General features: G+C 39.7%; 1 protein-coding gene across 1 annotated transcript in view; it reads right to left on the minus strand.

Moving 5' to 3' along the window:
- Nucleotides 1-710: 710 nt before the first annotated feature.
- The window catches only part of LOC112665520 (uncharacterized), a 57,703-nt gene continuing 35,005 nt past the window's right edge, over nucleotides 711-23,408 (minus strand). The window contains exons 3-5 of the mRNA XM_025455359.3: nucleotides 7,121-7,248; nucleotides 1,285-2,182; nucleotides 711-835 (exon numbers count right to left, since the gene is read on the minus strand). Coding sequence (XP_025311144.3) covers nucleotides 711-835; nucleotides 1,285-2,125 — 966 coding nt within the window. The 5' untranslated portion in view covers nucleotides 2,126-2,182; nucleotides 7,121-7,248. The remainder of the gene's footprint in view (nucleotides 836-1,284; nucleotides 2,183-7,120; nucleotides 7,249-23,408) is intronic.

Consider the following 23,408-nt stretch of genomic DNA (forward strand, 5'->3'; position numbering starts at 1 on the left):
GCATGAAATCATATGGTATTTATCTGTCTCTGGTTGACTTCTTTCAGTGACCATTACACTCTCTAGATCCATTTGTATTGTGGCAAATGGCAGGATTTCCTTCTTCCTTAGAGTGAGTAATATTCCATTGTGTATGCGTACCACATCTTTACCCATTCCTCTATTCAGGGCCATGAGGGCTGCTTCCACAGCTGGACTCTCATAAATAATGATGCAGTTAACATTAGGGGTGCATATATTTGCAAAATAGTGTTTTCACTTTCTTTCAATAAATACCCGAAAGGCAAGTGCTGTATTGCATTGTAGTTGTATTTGTAACTCTTTGAAGAATCACCATGCTGTTTTTTATAGTGGCTGTGCCAGTGTGCATTCCCACAAACACTGCACAGTGTTTCCTTTCTACACACCCTCACCTCATAATAGAACTTACATACATTGAAGGACTACCAGAAGTCAAAGGAGTTCATGAGGTAATTCTCTCTGCGTCTAAGCTAAGAAAAGGATGTGTACATTGCTCATCTGAACATGACAAACTCCCTTACTGGTCTCAAGGATAAAATGTTTCTGCTTTGTAATATTGGTGGGAGTGAAGTCCCCACAAAATTATTAAAATCAGAGCTAGATAAATCTGCACAATACACAACATTAGGAGTCTTTCAGGGCTGTATCTTCCAACCTGCCCTTCTTGTCCTCTAACCAAGAACCATGACTTAGAAGGAAAACAAGAGCCAGGACTTTAATGCTGATGACTTTATTGATGAATTGAAGTCAGAGAAAGGAAAGGCCATGATGACACGACTGAAAAGTCCATGGTCACCAGTTGAGCTCTCAATTTCTAAAACAAAGAGAAGAATTTTAGACAGAAATATTCGTTAGGCCTGAAATTGATCCATGTCAGTGTTTCTCCTAGTGGGTACTAGAAGACACTACAAGCATCATGTTAAGGGAGAGAAGTAGGATGTCAGAGGAACAGGCCAGGAGAGAGTAAAGGGAAGAGAAGAGAGGAGAGAAGAAGAGGACAACAGGGAAGGTAGAAATGGGAAAGTTATAGGCAAATATAAGAATGAGCATGAAAATAAAATTGTTTGAAGGAAAGAACACTTGATTGTAAAAGGAGGAGAGATTTTAAGGGTTAGCTTAAGGCAAGGAGAGTCATAGCATGAACAACAATTTTAAGAGAGATTGAAGTGAAAATTTAACTAAGACAAAAGAGAAACAAGAAAAGAGAATTAGGAAATATCAAAAGAAATTCAGAAGATTATTGAATAAGAATGGAATTAATACCTAGAAAATCACAGGAGGTCCTCTTTACTTGGTTTTTCTTGTCACTGTCCACCATGCTGGCCACCTGCACCCTGTTGGCTACTTGGGCCCTGTGGGCCACTTGGACCACCTTGGGATCCTGGACGCTGTTGGCCTCCTGGACCCTGTGGGCCACTTGGACCACCTTGGGATCCTGGACGCTGTTGGCCACCTGGGCCCTGTTGGCCTGCTGGACCCTGTGGGCCACTTGGACCACCTTGAGATCCTGGATGCTGTTGGCCATCTGGACCTTGTTGGCCTGCTGGACCCTGTGGGCCACTTGGACCACCTTGGGATCCTGGACGATGTTGGCCACCTGGCCCCTGTTGGCCTGCTGGATGCTGTGGGCCACTTGGACCACCTTGGGCTCCTGGACGCTGTTGCCCATCTGGACCTTGTTGGCCTGCTGGATGCTGTGGGCCACCTGGACCACCTTGGACTCCTGGATGCTGTTTGTCATTTGGCCCCTGTTGGCCTGCTGGACCCTGTGGGCCACTTGGATCACCTTGGGATCCTGGATGCTGTTGGCCACCTGGTCCCTGTTGGCCTGGTGCATGCTGTGGACCACTTGGACCACCTTGGGCTCCTGGACGCTGTTGGCCATCTGGACCTTGTTGGCCTGCTGGATGCTGTGGACCACTTGGATCACCTTGAGGTCCTGGACGCTGCTGGCCACCTGGGCCTTGTTGGCCTGCTGGATGCTGTGGGCCTCTTGGACCTCCTTGGGCTCCTGGATGCTGTTGACTACCTTGAACTTGTTGGCCTGCTGGTCCCTGAGCGCCACCTGGACCATCTTTGCCAGGTTTGCTGTACTCCGCTCCATATCCTTCTTCAGGTTTCACTTGTGATTCCTCTGGGTTTTCTTTCAACAATTCATCATCTATTTAGGGAAGAGAACACAAATTCAGAAAGGAACAAGTGAAAAGAAAGTTTAGCTACAAACTACAAGGAGACATGCACAGAAGTACAAAGCCGAAATGGAATTAGAAATAAGATATAAGGAGACCCCAGGTGGCTCAGCAGTTTAGCACTGCCTTCAGCCCAGGGCCTGATCCTGGAGACCCGGGTTTGAGTCCCATGTCAGGCTCCTTGCATGGAGCCTGCTTCTCCCTCTGCCTGTGTCTCTGCCTCTCTGCCTGCCTGCCCTGCCCTCTCTCTCTGTGTGTCTCTCATGAATAAATAAAATATTAAAAAGAAAATTTAAAAAAAAGAATTAAATAAGATATAACTGGTGTCTGTGGTACTAGGTAGTGACCAGGGACTAGATCTCAGAAAAGAAGAGGCAATAAGATCCTGGCTTTGTGACAGTGCATGCACTTGGGTTAGCAATGGTCCAACAATCCTGGAATATCCTCCTTGCCCTATCATCTGTCACCTTCTAAAAATTGTGAAGTCTGTGGCAAAAAAAGTATAAATAAAGCCTACCCTTTAGTGTTTCCTTTTGCACATTTCTGGTACCTATAATGGAGTATAAAACCTCTGCATCTCTCTCTCTCTCTCTCTTTAGAAACCTCTAACACCTCATGCAGGTCTCTCAAGCTCACAACCCTAAGTTCAAAAATCACTTGATCTACCAACTGAGCCAGTGAGCCCCTTCCACAATTTTAAGTATTTTTTATGAGTAATCCCTCACTGTCTGTGGCATCTTTTTTCATTCATTTCTTCATTTTCTCCTAGCTATCTCTCTTATCATCGCTTTCCTCAGGATTAATATAGACTTTATTGAATGCCCAAGAAGTATAATTGCACCTTTTGCAGATGCTAAGATTCCAAGCTGAAAAGACATAGCCTGTGCTCTCAGGCCACTTACTCCTTATTGTTGTCACATTAGCAAAGAAATCGATGCATCACTTGGTTTTCAAAGATCTCTCTGTTGCCCATAGATTAAATATCAAATTGACTTTGCCATTTGTTAACACCCTTCACACGATGAAACTAACCCACATCGCCAGCTCTATCTTCTTAGATTCACTTCAACCTTACTGATTATTCAGTGTTCCTAGATTATTGACAATAATATGGAGAGATTTAGCCTTGGATTTCACTCTGCTTTCCCCTGGGCCTCCCCACTCCACAGTCCAGACCACCTGGCATATCCAGTATGCCTCTCCTCTTTTCTCCCTGTTCTGAGCCCTGAAATACCTTCTTTTGCCCCAGTTTTGACTGTGATCCTTGTTATGTGCAAGATAATCTTCCATTGGATTCTGTGTTCCTTAATGATAGGAACAATATTTCATTTACTCTGCAGCCTTTATACCAAGTACAGGATCCTGTCATGGTTATTATCAAGTATTCCATTTTATTGACTCAGTGATGGGATAGAGCATGTGGATAATGAAAGCATTTCTTTGAGGAATCCTCAAATAGGCATGTTCAGAAGGAAAGCAATGACCACACTGTCTAGAGCTGAGAGAACTCTTAAAATGAATGCAAATCATTACCCTCTACAAACGATTTTTCCCCCTTGTTTGGTCTTTTTGTAATGTTGAACTATTAAGATAAAACTATAGAGTATGATGGTTGAAAAAGGAATTATTCAAGGTAAAGCATGATTGTTCAAAGCAAAAAAAATTCATAGGCCTTTTGGATTATTTTTATTTACCCGGAGTTCCTAGAATCCATCTAGAAAATTCTAAATAAGCTGATTGAGTAAAAAATAACTCACCTACTAATTGGAGTGTCTCATCTTCCTCTTGAGGGGTTTCCACAAAGAAAGAACAAACAGTGACATATGAAATGATCTCATAATCTGAACTGAAGGGTCATTGACAAACTAGGAACTGGGGAAAATCATTAAACTTCCAAAGGTTTTCATTAAGCACAAAATGCTTCTTTGATATATACTCAATTTTGCCACTTCTTTGAGGGCATGACTTAAAATTCATTACCTACCCATGTACTCTAGTCTTTTTTTATCCTCCATTTACACACATTTTTACCACATCATTTAAACTGACTTCATTTTTTTTTCATTTGAAGTGTGTACCATTAATAGTGGCTTCAAAATTCACCTAATGTAAGAAAACCTAGATAAACAGGTATCAAGGCTTCAATAACAAGGCATTAAGCATTAGTGTTGTAAATGAATAAGGTGGAAGGGTAAGGTTACTAATTAAACAGCTACAGCACTTGGGTGAAATTACACAGTATCTTTCTGATTCAAATTAGTTAAATGTTAGTACAGATAATTTCCCTACAAAAATAAGGCATTTGTGTTATTCAATCATTAGTCATTGTTTGTAGAAGGATGTAGAAAAAAACCCGTACAGGTGATTGGGGGTGTCGTATTCTGCTGACTTTCAGGTACTGTTTAGGTTTTTGACACAAGAGATTCCCAAGGGAAAAGGAAGGATGAAGCCCTATCTTACAATATGACTGAAGCCCCTGGAACCTAAAGGCTTGTTATTCCTTTCCTAGATTCAGTTTTGAGCACTCTCAAGAGACAAAACACTAAGCATAAATATAACATATGATATGTTCTAAAGAGAAACAGAAAGGATTGTGTCCTTCAACAAGATTTTTATCTGGGTCTTTTAGAACTTGGGTTAAAAAAAAAGAAATCAATAAGTTTTAATATACTTTGATAAAACTCCACCTCTACATTTTAAAAGACAAGTAACTTGAGATGGAAGGAGTTAAGAAAATGCCTAAGAGAACCCAAAATAATAATGTTTGGATACAATGGAACAACATTTCCCAAACTAGAAAACTAGTACAGATCATTGGTTCTGAAACAGAAATGACAGAGTCATCTAAGTTTTACCCATTACACAGGATGCATAATGAAGAGCTGCAATCCTTGTAAGATGTCGCTGAGGTTATGTGACCTCTTGCAACAGAGAAAATTTGAGAAGGGAAACTGACTACAACATGTAGCTTCCTGGCTACACTAACATGATTTCATTATTCCAGAAAATTCTTGCCCAGAAAGAGAAATGATTCCGATACTTATCATTTACTTCTGAATTGCCTCAAAATCATTTAAACAAACATTAATCTGTTCAGCTTGTTAATGGTATCAACTGTTTCTTCTCCAAGACTCTTGCCATCACCTCAGCTCATTTGGCCCCTAAACTCTTAAATCATGGACCTTACTCATCCCGAAAAAAGCTCTCCTTAAAGTAGACCCTAAAACCTTATCTGTAAAGATCCCAACTTACCTTTTTTCCCCAGAGACTCTCTCCCTTACCAAAGGTAGAATAAACTCATGTTAGCCTTAATGACAAAATTTTGGTGGTATATTCTGAGCATCTTCCCTTTAGAATTCTCTTAAGCTCTATTTTACTAGTTAAGTTACTCAAGAGTTTGAGAAATCTTTATGCAATACTCAGAGGAACATAGCACTGCAGTTTATTGAGTGTAATGCTGCCATTGGAAGTAGGTGAGTTCGGGATGGAGGTTAAGAAGCAAACCAATATGGGAACAAGAAGAGATGGGGGGCAAAGAAATATATGTGTTGAATAGGGATATTAACTTGAAAATAGTTGGCATACTGCAGACAATTCAGTCATTTCTGATGGAGTAAAAGCTAAAACAGAGTTCACAGGATTAGATACAGAAATCATGGGCTTGAAAGCTGACAAGGTTGAGTCTATAACTCAGCTTTCTCACTCTCTAATCATGAATGTTCTGCAGAATATTTAGACTCCAAAGCTAGGGTTCAAGTGTCAACTGTGAATAAAAATATGTACTTCAAAATGTTGCAGTGAATAATGAATGACATAAAATACATACAAGATAAGGCATAAATTAAATTCCCCGTACAGACTATTTAAAAAGGAAAACAACTCTCTTCTCAGAATTTTACTGTTATTTCCCACCTAATATCCAAACTACCACAAAACAGAGAGAGATAAACTCAAAATAAGGTTATAAAAATAACCACTTATAGATCCTTTGTAAAGTGTCTATGCCTTTCAGAAAAGTCAGCAACTACCTTTTTAGAATTTTGAGCAGCAACTTTGTCTCAGCAGATGGCAACAGATTTAAACTCAAATAATCCATGAGCATTTCATGTCTTTAGATTCCAAGTTTTTGAATTAGACTGTCTCTATACAATGACAATACATTTAATTAGAGAATATCATTTTTTTTCAATTTGTCATTCTTTGTTTTAGAAGAGGCCAATATCTGGTTGTTGGCAGCCATTGAAATACTTATCTGGATTTTGACTTTATATCTGAATATTTGGTACCCCTAAGATATGCTATCCATCTTTTCTGATTAAAAGAGCCATGATCCATAAAGAATTAAACTTTCTCTTTTATTGTGTACACATTCTCCCAGCATTGCCTGAAAGTACCCATTTCTAGGACTTTTGAGATTTCCTATAAATGCATGCCTGCCACATGGTTCCCTAAGCAGACATAGAAGTATTCAAAAAAAATCATACAATGGAGAAAATGAATAGGACCTACTAACTATCAATATTATGAGGGATAAAGAAAATTTAACACAAATTTTTAATATTTGTATATGGCCAATGTTCAAAAATAAAGGAATTGATCTATCTAGGTGAATTTTAGAACATTCAATCAATTTAGATTATTTTTTTTCACACAAAGAGTGAATAAGTGGAAGTCCAAACTTCCAAAAACAGCAAAGGTCACATCATGAAGATATTGACTTGACACTTAGGCCTAGGACTTCAGAGAGATACTTGCAATCAGTGGAAAATAGAAACTAATGTTTTCTCCACTTTGATGAACCTATTCTTGGAATATCAAGCACTTGAATTGTTAGAAAGGTCAATTCAACCTTAATCTTCTCCAAGAATGTTACCCGTGTGCTTGCATGATCTTCTATCTCCCCAACTTACCTTCATCGATGCCCTGAGCAGAGCCCAAGGCCAGCAAAGCCATTGACAGCAAGAGCAGTAGCATCTTGGTAGGAATCATGATGTCTGTCTCTCCCTCTCCTGATGTTGCAGGAAACTCAGACACACTCCTGGACAATGTAAATTAATTTATCACTAGCTGTGCTCAGACACTGAGTTTGTTAAAAAGGTGGGGACTCAAAGGAGTACAATCCTTTGTGTCCAGCATACTCCATAAAATTTTATCAGGGGCAAAAATTCTTTCTTTGGCCATAAATTGAAGAAGTAACAAGACTTTTCTGATCACTCTTAGCAAAGTACCTGGCTAATTATGAGCCAGTTGGGGATAAAAATATTCCCTCCGTCCACATAAATTCAGCCGTTACTCTTTCTGAAAATTCAGTTTGCTTTTGTAAGATGTGAAAGATACGCTCCCTGTACTGGAAGGAAGGAAGACATTCTTTTTTTTTTTTTTTTTTTTTTAGGAAGACATTCTTATCACCAAAGACAGGGAATTTGAGACTGAGCAGTCTGTTTAAGCAAACCGTGTTCAACTAGTCTTTATCTTCCTATTTGCTTCTTCACCACTGATGTCTTGTAGCCCACACTCGTCTGTCTTGTGGATTCCTTACAAATGTATTGTTGGTCTAAAGGATATACAAGCTTCCTGCTCTGCTCACTCCTATAGCTCTTCCTTCCCTCTTGAGGCTTTTGAAACATCAAGAAGTTGCACATAAATGATAGGCTGAATGGTATAGTGCCTCAGAGGAAATGGGGAGTCCTTCTTCTACAGACCACTGGCAAAAGTTGGCAGATATGAAAGAATAAAATGAAAAAGAGGTCTGAACATGGAAAAAAATGAAACACTTATCCACCATCAAACAAGTGTGCAATTACTTCTACCTGAACTTCATATCCCTCCCAGCATCCACTACCACCTAGGTGTGATTCTCCTGCATCTTGCATGATGCTAGGATGCCACGCTATGGTCATTGTTTGAATCACTTCTGTACTATCTGCTTTATACATGATGTATGGATGTTCAGTTATCAATTGCAAGAGTTCTCATGGTCTTACTAGTTTGTTCTTAACATACTTCTTATTTGAAGTTTCTTTTTAAAAATATATAACATGAAAACAAAAAATAAGGCAAAATAGACAATGCAATGGACAAAAAAGAATAGGAGGTAAAGTATAAGAATAAAATAATGGGTGATGAGATCTACACCTATAATTGGAAATTTCAGTTGGCTACTTTGTAATAACATCTGAGGTTAACTTGTAGAGTAAATTAACTTTTAATGTGATAGAGGTTCTATGTTAAAAAGAAATACCACATTTTAAAATAGTGGAATTCATAAGGATAAAGAGGTTCAGATAAGATACTGCAATAGGTATTATCAATCTGTTCCAATCACTTCTTTTTTCATACTCATTCTGTAGCACACACGGTATAATTACTGCAAGCCTAGCTATAGGAGAGTCATTCAATCACATAGACTCCATTTTCGGTCCTTTCTCCTTGCCCTTCTTAATCTCTTCTTATTTTATTCTAACAACTTACCTTGGCCTTAGGACCCCAATGCCATATCATATGTGTCACTTATTTCTATCAGATAATCTAGCAGTAAAATGTTGAACTTAGCACTTCTTTATACACTACTCTACTAAATATATTAAGTCTTACTCTAAATGAAGATAGTCTGTTCCAGAAATAAGCCACATACCACATTTCCTTTGTATCTTCTATAGGAATATATCTTTAATTTAAAGCTCATAGTTTGATGAAGGCTGAATTTCTAAAATTATATTTCAAACAACAATTTCAACAAATATATTAAGTATATTTGCAAAAATTTATTTTTATTGATCAATTTGATGAGGGTATCAACATGAACCCTTGTGTTTTGATTGATTAGTACAATTACCTTTGAGAAATACTATCCAAAATAAAACAAATTGCTCCCTAAAATTTCAAGAGAATATAACTAACGTAAGTGGGCAAAATTCTTAGGCGGAGGTAAGAGTAAGTTTAGAAATGTTAATCTGTGGGACTCCTGGATGGCTTAGCGGTTGAGAGTCTGCCTCTGGCTCCGGTGTGATCTTGAGATCCAGGGATTGAGTCCCACATTGAGCTCCCTGAGAGGAGCCTGCTTCTCCCTCTGCCTCTTCTCATCTACTGAGCCCCTAACAGATTACGTGTGGGGTGGGGATGGGTGAGTGGGGAGTGGAGTTGTTAAAAAGTCATGAAGACAACTGAAACGAAGATGTGAGGCAAAGCAATAAAGATATATTGAGGGTAGGGCTGGTTTTGGCAGAGAAGAATCAGATCTCCTACAGGAAGTGACATTGCAGTTGTGCAGGGAAGAATTTCTTCTGCCCTTCAGTATCCTTTTGGCTGAACTAAGAATAAAATGTATGTTGTAACTCAGGCCCCAGTGTGCAAGAGCACATGGCTGAAGGGACTCCAAAACAGATCAGGTTAGGACACTTGCCCTGACAAAATCCAAAGGCATAGAAACAAGTGCTCGTGAAATAAGAAAGGAATTGATTGCAGTGAGGCCAACCCTGGAAAGACACAGGCCAATATCTCAGAGACTGTCTCCAGGTGCTGATACAATTTCTTGGTTCATAGGAGGCAAATGTGGGGCAAAGGTCAGAGGTCATGTGTGTAGGCAGTAAAGGTCAGTTCAATCATTGTCTGGGGGTCAATCATGCAGGGTCTTTCTAGCATTTCTAGGGCTGAGGGTAATTTCTGTTCTCATCACCGGATGCTTTGCATACAGAGTCTTTGCCTGGTATAAGATACGCTGTAAAGATTAAATCTGTTAGAAAATACAGATTATGAACAGAACTGAGGTAAAGTCTTTCCACATGAGACAGATTAGCAGGAGAAAATAAAATTTTATTTTCTACATATGGGGAATCTACACACACAGGAGAGTTCCAAAGACAGGCAAAATAAGGTATACATGGCATTCTGAACTAAGAAGGGTGTAGGGGTCTGGGACTCCAAAGGGAAAGAGTTCAATTTACAGGAAGATGAAAAAGACTAAGTGTTTGGCAAACAAATGTTTGAGCCACTCAGAAACAATAGGACATACAGGACTTTGATCAAGCAGGCTTCTGGGGTTCCTCTCTGTCTACCATAGCTAGGTATGTACTGATCTAACTCAGGTGATAGCTCTCCTGCTGGAGCAAGTCCTCATCTCGATTTTTCTTAGCCAGTTGAGGGGAAGGTAAAGAGCTTTTCCTGAATCTGTGGAGTCTTGAATCCTTTGTAACTCAAAGATCATGTTCATGCCAAAGATTTTTCTCTTTGGGTGGTCTGCCCTGGTCCTACACAGGCAACTCTCTTTCTGTTTCTATCTTTTAAAAAAGATAAGGGCAGAAGTTAGGAAACAGGATTGTTAGCATCAACAAGTGTGTAAAGTGAGGTGGGCAGCTGGTGGTAGGTCACAGGGGCAGCTGCAGGAGTGACTGGAGAGCTTTAGAGATCAGCGACCAAGTGAACATGTTGGTATGTTTCAAGTAATAGAAAGTAGGCCCAGTAGGTAACTGAAGAACCGTTTTTAGAATCATGGACCCATTCCACACTGTGGTTTCCCTACCATCTTTCCTTAAATTCTGTATTCTTATATTGATGTGGCCCTTTACATGAATTCCTTTTTTTTTTTTTATAAATTTTTTTTTCAATTTTTATTTATTTATGATAGTCACACAGAGAGAGAGAGAAAGAGAGGCAGAGACACAGGCAGAGGGAGAAGCAGGCTCCATGCACCGGGAGCCCGACGTGGGATTCGATCCCGGGTCTCCAGGATCACGCCCTGAGCAAAGACAGGCGCTAAACCGCTGCGCCACACAGGGATCCCTCTTTACGTGAATTCCTATGGCTATCTTAAAAGCTTAATAGAAATATCTATTTCTACCTTTTCATTTCCTTTGCTGTTTTAAATGGCAACATTTTTTTAGTCTTACCTGTGCCATGCACTGTGTGAAGGACTTTATAAGCTTATCTCATTCAATCCCTATCAAAATATTATAAGTATGCCCTACTATTTTTCTCATTTTGCAAATAAGAAACCTAAAACCTATGCAAGGTCCAGCATAGAAAGATTAGTGGGACTCAGAGGGTCCATTTCAAGGTTTATAATCATCTTAGCCCTCTCTTATTCTGGTTATGATGGATTCCTGATTTACTTAAAAATGGATAGAAGATAAGTTGGAAAACCATAAGGAAAAGAATACTAGCATTTTTAAGCTGCTACTATATGCAAGGCTTTGCTAGCTCAGGTAGGCCTTGTAAAAACCACAACAGTTCAGTGAAATGTTCCTCATTTGATGGATAAGGAGACTGAAGCTCAGAATCATCCAAACATGTGATGTAGTCATCACTACAAGACAAATAAAAAAAATAAGGAATCCAAGATATTTATGGTTCACTAAACTTCCTTCTCTTCTGTATAATACCCACAGCTTTCCAAGACATAATTCTGAATTTCCACTTCACTTTCTTCTAAGTTTTTTTTGTTTATTTATCTATCTAGTTTCTACCCCATGGGTGGGCTCACACTGACCACCCCCAGGTCAAGAGTCATCATACTCCCCTACTGAGCCAGCAATTCATGCCCCACCTCCTGTTTCTGAAAGAGAGACTCAGTATTGGCCTGTGAGGGTTTTCCCTGAATCTGACACAATTTGATTAAAAAATTATTTAAAGCTTTCTCTAGAAACTTGTAAGTGCTCTTTACTTAACATCCCAATAGTATAAGTAAACCCAGAAATAGATGGAGGAGAAAATCACCAGCCTTGCTTAATACCCTGTATATCCAAGGCCAATTTAAAAGAGCCCATCACTCTAAGAAACAGCCTTTTGGGGTGGTAGGAATGGGAACTTTTGTGGAAATGGGACTCTTCCATTTCAAACTGAATCCTCAAATTTCCCTCTCCTGAAATGTTACTGCTCCAAGGACACCCTTTGGTATGGAAATTTGAGAACAAACTGCGGGCTTTACCCATGGAAAATCAAACACATGTTTTCTAAACTGATTTCTACCACTTGGGGTATGTTTAGAAAATAATACTTTTTCTGATGTATATGATGAATGTGTCTATAACAAAATAAAACCAGTTATCCTCAACTGGATGTGGTTCTTTCATTTTCTCCTTTAAAATGTAAATGTCTAAATCAACTTTATGAATCTAAATTTAATCATAATTTGAAGTTACAATGAATATCAGAGAATATTTTTCCTATATTTAATTTTAATGTGAAGACAGTGAAGTGAAACTCAGAGTGTATTAATGATTCTTCCAAATTCATATTACTCATTATGGGAGAAAACTCAGAAGTCAAAACTGGGTCTTGACTCCCGAGAAAGCTTTCTTTCTGTGTACCTTATATATTTATGACAACTTGCAATAGGTGTTACTATAGCCCTTTGGGGGTCTTTTGTCCTGAGTGCTTCCTTGAATACAAAGCCTGGGGATCCCTGGGTGGCGCAGCGGTTTGGCGCCTGCCTTTGGCCCAGGGCGCGATGCTGGAGACCCGGGATCGAATCCCACGTCGGGCTCCCGGTGCATGGAGCCTGCTTCTGCCTCTCTCTCTCTCTCTCTCTCTCTCTCTCTGTGACTATCATAAATAAATAAATAAAAAAAAACAAAGCCTGTACACTGTTCTCTCTCATTCAGATAAAAAAGGTTAAGTGTCCATCACAGCCCTTAAGAATAGTATACAGAATTTTGGTTTCTGAATACAGCAAAAAGTTGTGCAGAGTTACTAGAAATCATAAAACATTAATTGACAGAGACAAAAGTGCTAATCAGAAAACAAAAAAGTGAAGATATTTGTGAGTCTTTGGGAAAAGCTCATCTCCTGAAGTTACAGAAACTCATTCAAAACACCAATAAAAGTGAAAAAACCCACATAATAAAAGGTAAAGGATCTGAACAGATGCATCAGAAAAAGGAAATCCAAAGGCCAGTAACATAAGAAAGCATGCTCATCTTTATTAATCATCATGGAAATGCAAATGAAATAAATAAGTCAGATAAGCTTTAAAAGAACAGAGGCATATCTTTTTTAAAAAAGGAAAGGAAGCAGAACACTGGACTCCCAGTCTGGTTCTTCAGGACGGCAGTTGGAACAGGTATATTTCTGCTGCTCCTGAAGGAGTACAATACACTCAAGGGCTGAGAAACATCAGAAGCTAGAAAAAAGCATGCTTGGTGAAAGGAAAGGGCTTATAGGAAGGGATCTCCTGTTTCTCACCTAGTCCTTGAGGCACTGACTTTGCTCCCCATACATCAAGAGTTTCAAGAATCAACTGACAAGTCCTTTAGCTTCACTGAGGAGGCAGTCACCAAGTATGTTCATATGTACAATGGTATCAAGCTGTAGACTTGGATCTGTGCACTAGACTGTGTGTAAGTTACTCCTCAACAGAAAGAGAAGTTGGTGAAAAGCATAAAGTAAGAGTAATTCTCCAGCTGAAGTAACCTTGAGCTCAAGAAAGAAGCTACCTCTAGGGACAGGATTCATGGGCCTAAAGAATTTCACTCTAGGAAATAACAGTGACAGACACAGTAATAAAGGGCTGAGAGGTTTGAGGCTCCTACTGGGGATGAAGACATACATCATTCAAAGCAGAAAACTTCATGAAGAGTAAGGATGTTTAGAGTTCTTTTGCGCATAAGAGAGTCCTGTTTAAAACAATCCTGTAGGAGCCACTGGGGCCTGAGTCTGTGAAGCATCTGACTCCTGATTTTGGCTCAGGGAATGATCTTAGGGTCATGAGATCCCGCCTCCCTGTGGGGCTTTATGCTCAGCAGCTTGAGATTCTCTCCCTCTGCCCCTCCCCCTTGCTCCTGAGCTCTCTCTCTCTGTCTCTCCCTAAAATAAATAAAGAAATCTTTAAAAATTCTTGTGAAAGAACTCAGTTCCCACTTAATTTGTGATGCTAGGACCGTGAGATACAACAAGGAAATGGGAATTCAGAGGCTTCTCATAAACTAATGGGAAAGAGTAATTTCTGAAGTAAACTGTAGACAATGTTCCTAAAGTTTTAAAGTTAGAAGTTTGCATTCTGCTCTCTGACAGAGAATCTATAGAGAAAGCATAAGATCTCTGCTAACTTCTTAAAGGAGGGATTTCTTCCGGTGGATTATTAGCTCATGATATGTGGATTGTGCACTTCTAGTAGAATTTGATAGTTGAAGCTCAAAAGAGTATTTTTTCCTTTTTTGTTTCATTTTGCATTTTCCTACTTCTGTGACTGGCAGTAGTAATGAGGGAAGATTGCTTTTGCTCATTAAATGTTATTGCTCCGGGCTTATCCTAAACTTAAGTCCAGAGACATTTTGTAGTTTTTAATGTGCAAATTTTTTTTTGTTCTTAAGGAAATAGAACATATGAGATGCTGCTGTTGAACAATAAGGGGCTATTTTTCAACTTTAGTGATTCAAGGGTCTATAATTTTTCAAGTGACAGAGGGCTCAAGCACAATTACAACAAAAGGAAAGTAGAATCCAACTAAGAATTTGAATGGCTAGGATAAGATGCACAGAAGTTGACTTTGCAGAGGAGACGAGGTTGGACTGCAGTATCTTTTTTTTTTTTTAATTCTACTGTATAAGGCATTCTCTTTGAAAAAGTAATAATATGAGGCATTTTTTTCTTTGGTGGTGTTTTCCATTGGAAGCCTTGGATTCCTTAAGTCCCTGTAAGCGCAGTTGGTTTGTAATGGGGTTTATGGAGAGAAAGGCTTGTTTACCCTGCTAAATACACTTGCGTCCTTCCTCCTATGTCTCCAGTCCTTCCTCTCACCCTCTGCCCACCTCTCTTGCTGCTCCCTTTCGGGGGAGGAGGGGATTTACTAATCTTTTTGTTCAGCAACAAAAATATCAGGGCATGATCTGGCCAATACCATGAGAGTACACTTTCTTGTTCATGCGCTTCCTGGAGAAAATCCTAGCTGGCCTTGTGCCCTTAAGGAAGACTGATCATTTTCTCCCCATCATGTGGCTAGGTCGGTAAGGACTCGAGGGTCCCTCTTGGGCTCAGCCTCTGTGAGATATATGGAGAGAGATAAAGAAGGCCAGAGTCCTCACTTAAACCACCAGACTTCCAATCCATTTTATCGCACAGTCCTGCACTACCTACTGCTCACCCAGATGATTTCCAATGTTACAAAGAAAGTTTTCATACACACATTTAATTTGTTAAAATATTGGATATACATTGACCATCACTTACACTAAGTCTGGTCAATCTGAGGAGAGTCAATGTATTTTAGCAAACCTAAGGATATTGGTGCAGTTGATGTGAAGGAGTTTTATATAGAAAGAAAGGGGAAAAGCAATGTGTGGTCAGACACGTGACTGGTGCTGGATTTGTTAATATTCCTGAGACAAAGATTGAAGAGTTGAGTAAGGCTACAAAGAAAAGTGAGTAACAAAGAGTGATAGGTCCTTATGTGTATTTGTAAACACGACACATGTGAAGTCCTTTCACTTGAGTCAATTACAAGATGTTCATGGGTATTTGTATCACTCCATGATTTTTCACCTTGTGTTCAGACCTGGCTTCTGCATTCTGTGTTAGAGGCTGCTCCACGGCAGTGTGCTTTTCTTTTGTCCACTCTTCTTTTCAAACAATCTTCTCGGAGAAGACCCTTAAGGCAAAAATCTAATGGAAGGATCCTCGGTGACTCTTTTAATGACATCTAAGGCCTCAATCAACTCTTCTAGCAATGCTTCTTTAACAATTCTTTCCTTCCTACTGGCTTCAACTCCCATTACTCTGTCACATGACTCTGGAAAGGTCACCCATCCTCTCCACGTGCCCTGAATGCTTTGCCTGCAGATAGAGAGGCCCTGTGATACTTGGCATGTACATGACCACTGAGAGAACATCCGTGGCTGCCAGTGAGCCCACAGTGCACACCCTGAGGAGGATGTCCTGTGAAAATACCTCAGGCCACACCTCATCGAGACAAGAGATATATTTCAGTGGTCGCTTGCCTTGATTGGAGCTCGAGTGTCTTTATTCTCCCCTCAGTTCTTTCACCAGTGGCAGGGACCTGCCCCTCCCTCATCTCTACCCACAGAGAGTATAGGTAGAGAACAGAGGGTATTTTCTGTTGCCTTATTTAAAGTAGCCCAAATCAGATATCCTGGCCCATTTTTCTCCTCACTAATATGCCCCCAAGTGCCTAGAAATGTGCCTAGGATATGGTGAGCAATCAGCATATATCTGAAATGGTAGATAATACTTATATATTAATTGCTAATTATATTGATTCCACAAATGGCAATACTTGTAATTTCCACTCTAAATTTTAAATATTAATGTAATAATATATTTGTATACTAGTTATATATAAACTATTTATATATTATGTTATTTATATATATATATTTCTATATTAAAATCCTTAACCTAAAGGATATTTCTTATGGAGGCACCTGGGAATAAAACTCAAAGGAACAACACAAGTAATGAAAGAAATTTTATAGTCAGTGATCTTTGAGAAATAAGCAGGAAGTATTAATTTTTGATTTGCCATAGGCCATTCAGGTGCTCATAACAAAATACCACAGGCTGGGCAATCTACTTCTCACAATTCTGGAAGCTGGAAGTCCAGCAGCAGACTGCCAGCATGGTTGGGCAAAGGCCTTCTTGTGATTGCACACTGCCAGCCCTCCCTGTGTGCTCGCATGGTGAGTGGGGGAGGAAGAGGTGGGACCTCAGAGGGATCTCTCAGAAAAGCAATGATCCTGTTCTCAAAGCTACCATCCTCTTGACCTTAGCATCTCCTTGAGGCCCTACATCCTAATACCATCATCTTTGGGATTAGGGTTTCGCGATAGGAATTTGAAGGGACATAAGCACTCAAAACACAGCCATTTGGTAACATTCTACCTATAGCCCATGAACACAATGATGCATATTTATTGCATCTCAGCCATCTCACTCCCGAACCTTTCAACAACAAAATCAGACAGAAGACCTATCCTTCTTTCACAATTGAGAACATGTGTCCAAAGAGCTGACTTTCTCCTGTAGATACTTGGTTTCCCTCACTTGAATAGCAAAAGATAAAAATGATAAGGTTTTGTTTTTGACTCTTTTAACAGAAACCATGAATATACCTTTATGTCTTTTTTCAGTACTTTCAAAGGCACTTATTAGGGTGCCTGGGTGGCTCAGTTGGTGACAGTCTGACTCTGGATTTCATCTAAGCTCATGTTCTAGGAGCATTGGGATCCAGGCCAATGTTGGTTTCTGTGCTCAGTGGGGAGTCTGCTTGGGATTCCTTTCCATCAGCCCTTCCCACCACTCCTTTACTCTCTCTTTCAAATAAATACATAAATCTTTAAAAATAAAGGCAGTTATTTTCCAGATATGCATTTCGGAAAATAACATTCTAGTCACTGTAATTGACCTTGAGTATTTAAGTTTCATGAGTAGTACATTACCAAGGGATTTCAAGCATTAAAGCCTTAGTACAACTCTATTGACTTTGTTTTAGTATGATCGTATCATTAAAGATTTTATTTGTAAGTAATCTCTACACCCTATGTGGGGCTTGTACTCACAACCCTGAGATCATGAGCTGACAAAATCAAGAGTCAGATGCTCAAGAGTTGATTGCTCTTCCAATTGAGCCAGCCAAGGGCACATAGTATAATTATATTTTTATCACTTGCCTTTTTTTTCTGGTATGTAAGCTCCATGAGATAGCAGAATCTTTCTTCTTCAACACTGCTCTCTTGCCACATTTTATATTGTCTAGAATCTAGGTTAAGTTAGCACTGCAAATGGTTAGACAATACTTATGTACTGTGTGTATATTTGTACTTTTGGAGGGTTCTCGTTTCTTCTTTTGACCTTATACCTAAATTCAAAGGACCTTTAAAATTAGTCTAGGGTACCTGGTGGCTCAGTAAGTTGACTGTCTGACTCTTGATTTCAGCTCAGGTCAAATTTCAGGGTTTTGGATCGAGACCTACAATGGGCTTCGTGCTGCGCATGGATCCTGCTTAGGCTTCTCTCTCCCTTTCTCCTTCTGCCCCTCCTCACACTACGGCCCTACTGTGCTCTCTCTCTCTCTCTCTCTCTCTCTCACAAAAACAATTAGTCTTACATATAGTGATACAACGCAGTAAAAGATGCTGGATATGTGGTGGTTGAATGGCTCAGGCAGTAAAGTGGCTGCCTTCCATTAAGGTCAGGATCCAGGGTCCTGTGATGAAGCCCCACATTGAGTTTCCAGTTTTCCGGGGTTCTGCTTCTCCCTTGTCCTTTTCCCCTCCTTTGATAATTATTCAGTTTTACTCAGTCCAGCATCTCTGATCTATGTATTCATCAGAGATTGCTGGATACAAATATCCTTTCACCACTGCTATTGTTAGTGTGGTTTCCTAACAGTTGAGCCAATAACAAATAGCTAGGAATGAGAAAAGCAATTAATAAGTGGTATTAATAATTAGTAGATGGGTTAGCAACAGAATGTGAAAAACAACAAAATTTACTTCACGACGAATCTTAGAAAATGAACAAAAAATAAGGAATAAATTCGTAATGGTAGTAGAAAAAAGAAAGAATGTCATAAGGAAAGCAGAAAAAATTTATAAATTACTTTTAAAGATTTCTATAACTTAGAACTAAAGAAAGTAAATAAGAAAAGGAAGCGAGGAACACCCGTAGGGTGACAACATAGAGAAGGAATGTAAGCAGTCAGGCAGGTTGGCCCAGATACCAGGCCTCTGAACACACACGCACACATAAGCACACACACTCACACACACAGAGTCAAGCAGTCCACAGTTCAGCAACTGCTTCCAGACTGAAGAAGCCAGTATGAATAACTGGGTCTCAGAGTCATTTTAGGTTCCAGGTGGCTGGCAACACTCAAAAGGAATAGAAAATACTAGTTGAAATAACAGGATGATTCTATGCTGCTTGATTCCAACTTTGTTGTCTCTACTCCATCTTTGGAGGGAGGCGGCAGTGAATATTAAAAGTGTCCACAGTCAGGAAAAGGCAAATTCTCACATGCAAAGATAAGTTTACAATCAAGTAAACGAAACACACAGGGAAAAATCAATTTCCTTCAAGGGAGGCACCAAATAAGAAAGCAATTAAAAATGATTAAACAAAAAATAGGCACAGATATTGAAAAAGAAACCAAGGAAAGAGTCAAATAACAAACGTGATACAATTGCACCTCCTGGCAATGCAAGAGAAATCCAGTGACAGGAAACTTCCAGCTAGTAAACAGACTTACTAGGTAAAAGCTTATTAAGGATTTGAACTAATGTCTGGCACATAGTAAGTACGATGTAACTGTTATCTATTTCTATTGCAGTAACTAATCAAAATTGTAAGTTTGAGAAGAAAACAATTATGAAACCTTAAATTGTAAAAGCCTGAAAAGAAAACCATAAAAGTTCCTAAAGGACATACCAAGATGTAAAAAATGGAAGATAAATGACATTGAAGAATGACAAGAATAAGTTATTGGAAACATATGAAGGCTTCCTGAATTCTTCTATCAACTCAGTGTAATCTCAGTAAAAAATCAGAATAAAACTGCTCTGTGAAATAAACAAATTAATGAGCCATCACTGTGCACATGGAGAGCAACCATTACAATTCCAACAACTAGAGTTCCAGGTATGATATGAAAAAAAATTATTTTCAGTGCATTCCCAAGCTGGACAATATCAAAGGAAATGCTCATAAATGTAACAAAATTAAACGAAAGCATCAATCCACAGAGGGAACTAAAGCCTCAAATTTTGATCTACCCTAAGGGAATCTGCCCAACCAGATAACAGCCCATGAGAAAAAAGAACAGACACAAAACTGAGTATCACTCAAGATCCCTAATAATGAACAATCATTATTCAGCTGGATGATAATTCATGGGCATGAACCCCTCCACACACACATGCATGTGGAACAGATAAAGCTACACTCTCATTGTGAGCAGAACTAAAAAGAAACAAACATGTTAAAGCAACAACAACACACCAGTTGTCTCCTTAGGAAAAGGAACAGTAAACTATAGGTTTGACCCTTGGAAATGAGGGGAGAAAGGGACGGAATCTCCACTGAGGATTCATATCCAACAATCAATCTTCAAACATATTGTCACATTTAGTTCTCCAAACCTCCACCTGAGAGTTTAAAGTAATACCATCAGTTGCCTCAAAGAAACAAAAAAGAAATCCTTAAGGGGAAAGCACTTGAACAGAGATCCCCAACTCATAGGAAAACTGCTGGGAATTGGAAGTTACTGGAGAGTCATGCTCTCTACCACTGTCTCGGGTTCAGTTCTCTGCCCTGTACACAAATACGCACAAATATTGACCCAGGCTGACAGGAAACCAGTGGAAACAAAAAGCAGTCATCTTGAACAGATCAGAGGTCTTTTCCCTGCTTCCTAGGAAAGGAATGCTTGGAAGCATTCATTCATGTGAATGAAACGGGAAATGACAGCTGGGACATGCCAATGAATCAGGCAATACGTATTAATCGTCTATAGGCTGGGTATTCAAGTGCTCATAGGAACACAATTAAGACCTAGTCTTTGCTTTCGAAGAGGGTATAGAGAAGCTAAAGAAATGATAATATTCATGTTTCAATAACATATGTCAGGGCTAAGAATCCCCAAGGAGATAGCCCCAGCCATGGTGGCCTGAAAGTCTCAAAAGAAGTAGCAGATCTTGAAATACGCTTTAAAAAAATAGCATTTACAGGCATGGGAGATGGGGAGGGGTATTTCAGAAAGCAGGAGGAGTCCACAGAAGTCAAAATTTGTAAAGAATCTTCAGCCGACTTGGACAGGGCATTAAACCTTTACCCAAAAGTGATAGACACACGCACACACACACACACAAATGACAAGAAAATGATTAGAAACATAAGGAATTGGCAGCACCCAAAAAAAAACTAGAAGAGAGTGTGTAAATACAGTGCCATAATGCAAATTAATTAACTGATGAACAAACTGCAGCCCATAAAATAATATATAAAGGAAAAATAACCGTCAGCTAACTGCAGCTCTAAGCTTCTCCTATCCAATTGTGTAAGTGGGAAGTGTGTTCAATTGGAAGTCAGGAGGCCTAAAATTCCCTTTCTGGGTTGACTCCTGCCAGCTTTGACATTCAGATTCCTTAGGATTGAGCATTCGAGTCTAAACTGAGGAGGAGCCAGGTCTACAGAGGAGGATGGATGCTTTAAGGATTTCATTCCCTGACCCTGCTCTACAGACATCCCACCTCACAGACCACACTGGAAGGCTGCCTGTGCTCAGTCCTCCGATGCTCACAAAGGGACTCTCAGGAAGATTACAGGGACAGCAGTCCCCCTTTTAGTTTCTCAGACTGTTTCACTACCCAAGACATCCACAGGGCGGCAGGAGCCCTGAACTGAAACTAAATTCAAAGCTGAATTCTAAGAAGCAGGTTTCTTCAATGGCTCATGTGTCCAGATTTCTCTTCCCCGGTTCTGATGACGTCACCCAGGCCAGAGGAGCTGAGAGAAGGAGGCTGCACACACAGCAGGATGGGGAGGACTCGCACCGTGGGACCAAGTGCCCTCCAGACTTCCTGCCTTCCTCACAGTAAAGGAGACTTCACCATCCTCACCCTTATTTTGCAGAAGAAAGTAGGCAGGGAGAAGAAACTAAGTAAATTCTCAAAGGGGATGGAGAGGAAGTGATGGAGCCAGAATTCAAAAGTTAGTGGCTCTGGTCAAAGTCCATGATCCTTCCACCAGACTTGAGAACTGGAGAAAGCAAAAAGAAAATCAAAAACAAAACCAACCAATTTGACTAACACAGGGTTAGCTTCCTTCCTCCTAACCAATTTCCTCATTGCTATAGAAATGAGATGTTGTCTATTTTCTTTATAACAGGAGCGTTGCTTAAAAGATTTCATTCACTTTTTAGGATGGGAAAATACAGATGATTTTCACAACCACTATTAAATAATGGTTTTATTTCTATAGAAATTCCACGTTAAGGTTTATACCAGGATCACTCACATTTCTTTCCAGCTCATTAATGGAACAGGAAATTTCATTTGATTTTATTTAAGATTTTTTTTATTTATTTATTTATTTATTTATTTATTTATTTATTTATGAGAGAGTGAGAGAGAGAAAGTCAACATGACGGGGGGAATGGTAGAGGTAGAGAGAGAAGCAGACTCCCCCCGGAGCAAGGAGCCCAACTCAAGGCTCCATTCCAAAAAGCCAGGATCATGACCTGAGCCAAAGGCAGATGCCTAATCAACTGAGCCACCCAGTCACTCCTGTATATTTCTTCATTGTCTGTCATCTTGAGGCACTTGGAGTAAAAATAACAGTATTTCATTCAAATTTAAAGAATAAAAGGATGTGTTTTCTAAAATGAAAATGAAAAGCCAAGCTCTATGTGGCCAGATTGTCATGTGTCTGTGAAGGATACTGGTATAATGGAATCGTTACCAAATTTATTGTCAGGCCAACCACAGTTATAGCCTACACTGCCACTTACCAAATATGAAATCCTGTGTACTGGATTTCATCAGGAAAGTGACTGTTGAGAAGACTATCAGGTAACATGTTCAGATATCAGACGTATAGGACCCATTCACAGGTAGGGTATCAGGTAACATGTTCAGATATCAGACCTTATACATGATCTTAAACCTGATCTCACAGGCCAACATGTAGAAGAGTCCTACTATGTGGGTGGGAGCCCATTGGCATGTTAGCATGTGTCGTACTCATGAAATCCCCTCCAGTATGGTCATCGTCATTGTAACCATCCTTCCCATTTTGCAAACAAGAGAACAGAATCCCGAGATCTCATAGGACAATATCTTGGTCAAAGTTCCAGCAGATCCTAACCTGAACAGAGGACATAGGCGTCACCAACTGAGGCACCCAGGCACCCCTAGATTATGACTTTTCTTGAGACTAATCATTTATTTACTCATCTCACATTTGATTCTTGCCTCTAGTTAGTCACTCTGCTGCTGCTGCAGAGTCTGTATGGTGAGGGAGACCAAGAATCAGATTTCCAGAGGCACACAACATGCTCATCTTGGAAGATCCTTGGAGAAGGTAGGAGACACTTCATAAAGATAGAAAAGTTTGAGCTCAGTCTTGAAGGAATAATGAAAACTCTCAGAAGTGCAGAAGGGGAAAGTGGATTGTAGACAGATGAACGGATTTGTAAAGTGCATGGAGATGTGACAGCACGTGAATAAAATAGATGCCTAGGGGTGCAACTGA

This window comes from Canis lupus, chromosome 27, assembly GCF_003254725.2.
Source record: "Canis lupus dingo isolate Sandy chromosome 27, ASM325472v2, whole genome shotgun sequence".
NCBI classification, from domain to species: Eukaryota; Metazoa; Chordata; class Mammalia; order Carnivora; family Canidae; genus Canis; species Canis lupus.